This window comes from Etheostoma spectabile, chromosome 10 (assembly GCF_008692095.1).
Source record: "Etheostoma spectabile isolate EspeVRDwgs_2016 chromosome 10, UIUC_Espe_1.0, whole genome shotgun sequence".
In the NCBI taxonomy this organism is placed as follows: Eukaryota; Metazoa; Chordata; class Actinopteri; order Perciformes; family Percidae; genus Etheostoma; species Etheostoma spectabile.
In genome coordinates this window covers 13,726,794-13,732,906 of record NC_045742.1, presented here as the reverse complement: position 1 = coordinate 13,732,906, position 6,113 = coordinate 13,726,794, and the positions used below count along the sequence as shown (strand labels likewise).

The window sequence follows — 6,113 nt, the reverse complement described above, 5'->3', positions numbered from 1 at the left end:
GGGGGGGGCGTGCACAGTTCTTTCCTTTGTTTGGATAGGCTGTTTATTTGAGAATGGTAAAGGCTTAGTGTGTATCTCAGTGGCACACTAGACCTAAGGTGGAGGAACATCCACCTTTTATACTCTATCGGGTTTCTGTGGAGTGACACTGAGACAATGAAGCTGATTGTACTGTCTGAAGAAACATGCATTCTCTTCTCAACATGTTTAATCCTGTTCACTCATAACAATTGCTGGATAAACGTTTTTCATAATATTTAACAAAAGGCTGACTTGCAATACCTTCATATCTGAGAAACAAATTCAAATCAAACAAATCCAAACGTCATACATAAAATCAGTCTGACAATTAAAATGTAAACTCTACTTATTTGTTACGGTTACCTATCATATGGTGTCAACACATTTTTATTAATGTCAATAATCAACCATTAACAACGGGACAAGAGTACCTCTAGCGACTTAAATGAGAACTGCAGGTCTAATGACAACCTGAATCTGTTGACACAGAATTAGCCTCAGACATCAAACAGAAAATTGAATGTTCTACTGAAACAACTATAAACAATACAAATGAAAAATTCCACACATCAAATGTGACTCAATCAATGTGAATCAAAGAAGCCAAATAATTCAACTCTTGGTAACAGCTCAATTAGACTTAGTAAGAATTAGATTACTATTACAGACGAATAAAAGGACGCCAATCCTTGTACTTCTCCCTCTATAATAAATGACAGCCGATTGTTTCTACTATCTATCGAACAATATGCATTCAGCCATTCATTAAAACGAATCAAACAGTGCGATGTTAAAACTCTGTTCTTTTATGCATAAAACTCTACTACGTGTAAATAACTGTATAAGCATGAATGACTTCTTACCATTTGTGAGCGATGAGCCACACAAGATGACAAGGACCAATCTGAAGCAGTCGGATGAGACCATCTTGCCAACTCTTCACCGAAATCCAAACCGTGTGTTATAAATTAATACGAGTCCTTGGCAGAGGCTTATAGTTCCGAGTGAATTACAAAAGTTTCTTCTCAAAGCGAGTCAATCAAAGAGTCCTTTTTTAAATTAAAAAAACCCGTGTTGTAAATCCCCAAAAACCCTCAGGTGTACATGCAAAAAGCGGCAGTGATTCTCCCGTGGCCCATGACGCGTTTCGCAGGGGAGCTCCCCTTCGCAGCTGGGGGAGTCCAACTCCCGAACCGGCAAAGATGAGACGGATGTACCCTCGGGGCAGGTGCTCAAAACAAAAAAAAAAGTTAGATGGATTAAAATCAATGGTTGGTGAAAAAAAAGGTTAAGTGAGTGGTGTATCAGCTTCTAACTGGTGTCTGATATAGCCCACAAAAGTTAGATCAATCAGTTCCTGCCTTTCATGCGCGCCTTCAACAATATTCTCCTCCCTTTCGCCTCTGTGCAACACTCAGTCCATGCGCGAGGCACGTTTTATGGAGACACAGTGGAAGGACGCAACGTCACTTGTTTGGGGGGGGGGGGGGACAACGACAAACGCCTTTCTGCAGGCTACTGAGGAGGAGATCACTAAATGAGAAATAATGATTATCTATAGTAATCAGACCAACATGATGGGTAACTAGGCTAGTAGTAATACCATTAAACGTGATAAGATGCAATAGAAAATCCCAGCAATTATATTTATCCACCCTAAGGGTCACTGAAATGAAGCTGAATGGAATCTTTCTTTAGATTTATATCAACCTTATTGATTTGTGGTTTTTAAATTATGAAGTAGATCATTAAACTACCTTTTTTAACTGACCTTTGTGTGTAATGCTGTATTTGATGAAATCAACTTACTGTGTAACTGAGGTTAAAGGTTACAGCAGTAATCATGTCTGTAATCATTGTCTCAAAAGGAAATAGAATAAAACGTAAACAATCAGCGTGATATCAGATTGAATCTACCTGTTCATGTGTTTAGAATAAATATTTTCCAAATTTATTTTTAACTTCAGAAACAGGATGTGCTGCTTATTATATCAATGTAAATAATCCTCTTTTGTCCAGCGAGACCCTGCCGTGTGTGGATGTGCTGCAGACTGTTTTCTTTTATCACCACAACAATTACTCTGCTGCTGTAGGTCACAGTAGCAGGCATTGTAAATAAGAACATCCTGCCCTCACCTTTCCGTCCATGTCAGGACTGAACAGCCACCATCTTGGGAAATGGATCTTGAGTTGTGGTGTGGATGAGGCACAGCACAAGAAGTGAAATGTGATGGACACCACTCTTTCATCCCTGTAGCAAAAAGAACAGTGAAATGTCACATGAAAACATGGGAAACAGTTTATAACATGCCAGTCTTGGGAGTCCTGTGGCGTTCTGGGATTCTGAGACCAAAATAGTCACAGGTCAAGAATTCAAACATTTCCTTTTTAATAAAATTACTCAACGAAATCAAAAAGTAATGTCCATATTTGGGTGGCTAGTAAAGTATACTCAAAAAAGTTAGCACTCTTCTGCATGGTTTAATCCAAAAAAGGAACCATTTTAGGCTTATGTGTTGGGTTAGCTGCTTTGCTCTAGATGTGGACACTCACTATTACAATTGACTGCTGAAGCAACGTTAAATTCACCCTTCTCAATTTGTAGACTTAGGAATGGACTCTACATGGCAGATATTGACAAGACTGTCAAATTTCTACAAGACATGGGCTCTCAAGTCTGAATGGTGACACATTGGTAAAGATGATATGCTACAGGCTGACACATATGAAGCGAAAAATATTGGCTCACAAAATGCTAAACAAAAGAGGAGAGGTTTGCAAAAAAACTGCTTTGTCTACTTCAACAATTTTCTTAGCGTGTGTTCACATTTAAGTCTTCATTGAAGGAGACATTCCCACCGGGCCAAGAGGGCAGCAGATAAGTCTCCTGATGAACAATTGCTGGAAGTTGCTAGCTGATAGGGGTGGGTTTAAAGTGTTTTATTTTTGAATCTGGTGTTCAAAAACACACTATGGGGGACTAACTGGTTTTACACACACAGCATGCACTCTTCCTTTAAACCCAACAGGAATGTCCTCTTGGGTAAAACAACCAGTAGAAATAACGTATTTCTCCCAGCAAAGGGGTGAAGGGGGTCGGACTGCGTGCCCTGCTGATCAAATGACTGTAGTCAGTCTTGATTTCACAGTCTCCAGACCCCACTCATACTGCAGCTTCTGGAAGCAAGAAATTACATTTTGGGAAAAATAAAAATAGTAGCCCACACTACTAAAACAATTTGAAAATATTGATATAAATAAATCTGATATAAAATATTCTTGTAAAATATTTTGTGGTCAATATTACCATTTTGGATCAAAAGCAAAAGTCGCACATAGAAGGTAATAAGGCATATAAAGGTTAGTATAAGGAGCTGTTGTGTTTAAAGTAACACTAAAGATTGTGTTTTAGAACATCAGAGTAAAAATGTCCATGCCAACTTGGATTACTCAACCATTTTAACAGGGAAAAATTCTCGGGTTTAGTCATCTTGACCAATCTATCTGGTTATTTTTGATAAATGAGCCCGATAAGGCTGAATGAAAGTAGTTTTCCCAAAATAGCCTAGTTTAGTAGCCTATGTAGTAGCTATGTTCTAAATGTAGACCTACAATACAGTAAAATGTACTGCAGTCCCATAAAGGCTATTCCTCGGCTAGGGATGCTGTATAAAAATAAAAAAATTAAAAATTAAAATTGTTAATAAAAATTAACAATTAGCTTGGCCTTCAGTTTTTGTTGGCTTGGGGCATTAGCTAAATATGTTAGCTCTACTTTTAAGAGAGGAAACTTTGATATTTTGAAAAATAACATATTTTTAATAATAAAATATGTTAATGTTAATATGTCATGATCAGATAATATTAATAATTATGTATATATAAAACAAAGTAGTATAGTATTAGTATAATAATCAAATGCAGTTATCATATCAGCCCATATTTCTTTAGATATTCTGGCATATTTTGCTATGCTTAAAAAACAGTGAAAAAGAACACCAACGAGTTTGCCCATTGAAAGATAAGATAGTTAAGGAAACCTTGAGAGAAGGTTACATTGTATTCAGAAATCTAACTTTAGAAACGTTAACAATCATGTTAGGACGTTAGCTAACGCAAACGTTTTAAAGTTAGGTAGCTAGCTAAATATCAGTTAATGTTGGCTAAGCTAATGGTAAAATTAGCTTGTAAAATTCTAAATTGTCACATAGCTAAGGCATACTGTAACCAGCTGTAACCAAGTATTCGCTAACATTTTACATTCTAGACACAGTGTACACTGTGTAAATAGGCTATGTATGGCTAACGTTACAAGATATCTTTAAGAGTTCACACTAATCGAAAGATTGTTGGGGTTTCTTTGTTTGTTACCTTCTGGGCTTTGGTTAATGCTTCCGGCTCTTCCTTTAGGCTCTTCATTTAGGCGCCTCCCCCAACCTCGCGGGCATTTGTGACAGCTGTCAATCACACAAGATGGCGCTGTAGGGAGCTAACCCTGGAGCTAACATTATTATTTTCAGGGGTAAAACCTAAAACATGGAGAGGTTTGTTTCAACTGTGAAATGTGAGTAACTATCCCGTTTAGTTGTTCTAACTGCTATTTGCAAACCGTTTTGGTTACGAATTAGTTACGTTCTGGCAACGGTTAACGGTTAGCCTGGAGGTCTGCCTATGATCTGGGTTAGTAACCGTTAACCGTTGGCAAGGTAACTTGTGCATAGAGCATAGACTGTGGCATAGAGTTGCTCTGCCATTAGCTAGCAAGGCTACCTAGCCATGTTAGCTTGTTTAGTATGCTAATGTTACCTCCACATTGACATCTACTAATGTATGCCCTTTACTTCGCTACCTTAGTCTTGACCAAATAATTGAAGAGGATTTTATATTAGTATACTGTATAAGGTAACTTATTATGTAAATTATGTACAGCAAGTCTTTTTTAAATTCTTTATTGCAAAACAGGTGAAATGACAAATAATAGGCATACCAGGTGTTAACGTTAAGATGTAAATACATAGCTAACATCAAGAAAAAATTAAAAAAATAAGCCTTTTTAACACCTTTACCAAGCTACCTTATTACTCAAAATTGTGCTTCATTGACCCAATTATGGCGAAATCACAAAACCTAGCTAGTTGTTATTCTTAGGACAGAAACTATCTAGCTAGCTAGTCAATGACAATGTATTCAAACAATTGCTGAACTTAACGTTTGGCTATTATTAATAAAAACAAGAACAACAACAACGAACATTTATTGGTTATGGCTTCTAAACTTTTGAAGAATTCACTATCCTTATTTCATATCCTTAAATACTTTGGGATTTTGAGACTAAATATAACTAGACTAAATAATTAAACAATCAATACTTAAACATTATGTCATTTAAAAAATTGTCTTAGCCCAACAATAAGCTTGTTACAAGTGATATTTGCTATTGTGACATTAACTTTGTCTGGGAAAATATTTGACTTATTTAAAGAAAAAAAGTTGAGTTTGGGTCTTGTCAACATGTCTTGATTTGTTGTTGTTTATACACAGGTCTCACAGAGAATCTACTGCAGCGAAAGCTGACTGATTATGATGAGGTGATAGAGAAACTCTTCTCTGAAGTCTCTGGCCTAGAGGATTTCCCCAAAATACCAGATCCACAGGTAGTTACAAGCATGTGAGAGAATTTTACTATCATTTGACTGTAATAGTAAATAAAAAAACTAAAGAAACCAAAAACTTACCACATGCGATACCAACAAGTGTATTTCTAGTTGGGAGTGTTTTTTACCCTAAAAAAGTAATGCAATATCACTCATCAATCTGATTTTACCATAATGTATGTACATGACTTATGTTACTAAGTTTTAAAGTTTTACATCAGATCTATTTATCAAGTACTCTAGCATTAATGTCACCACTACATGGCTATTAGTTGGTAGAATTTGTAGGTTGCAAGCATATTTATTTTTCATGACTTATGTTACAGCTTGAGGAGTGTGCCATCCAGCTGTGGAACTGGGCAGTTACTAAGAATGTGGGCACCACTATAAGTAAAAATCAGAAAGCCAAAGGTACACTTCTAGTTTCTGTATTTATTT

At 36.5% G+C, this 6,113-nt stretch overlaps 2 protein-coding genes across 6 annotated transcripts in view; one reads left to right on the top strand and one right to left on the bottom strand.

Moving 5' to 3' along the window:
• Positions 1-4,644, bottom strand: part of kdrl (kinase insert domain receptor like) — a 55,494-nt gene extending 50,850 nt beyond the window's left edge. For 2 of the 3 annotated variants that reach the window (XM_032528581.1, XM_032528583.1), the window contains exon 1: positions 885-1,449. In XM_032528581.1, the coding sequence (XP_032384472.1) occupies positions 885-948 (64 nt within the window). In that variant the 5' untranslated portion in view covers positions 949-1,449. Of the gene's footprint in view, positions 1-884; positions 1,450-2,157; positions 2,273-4,392 lie in introns of those variants that run through there. The other variant, XM_032528582.1, reaches the window with a different exon arrangement.
• The window catches only part of tex11 (testis expressed 11), a 9,391-nt gene continuing 7,647 nt past the window's right edge, over positions 4,370-6,113 (top strand). For 2 of the 3 annotated variants that reach the window (XM_032528584.1, XM_032528585.1), the window contains exons 1-3: positions 4,370-4,585; positions 5,563-5,675; positions 6,002-6,086. In XM_032528584.1, the coding sequence (XP_032384475.1) occupies positions 4,558-4,585; positions 5,563-5,675; positions 6,002-6,086 (226 nt within the window). In that variant the 5' untranslated portion in view covers positions 4,370-4,557. Of the gene's footprint in view, positions 4,586-4,796; positions 4,924-5,562; positions 5,676-6,001; positions 6,087-6,113 lie in introns of those variants that run through there. The other variant, XM_032528586.1, reaches the window with a different exon arrangement.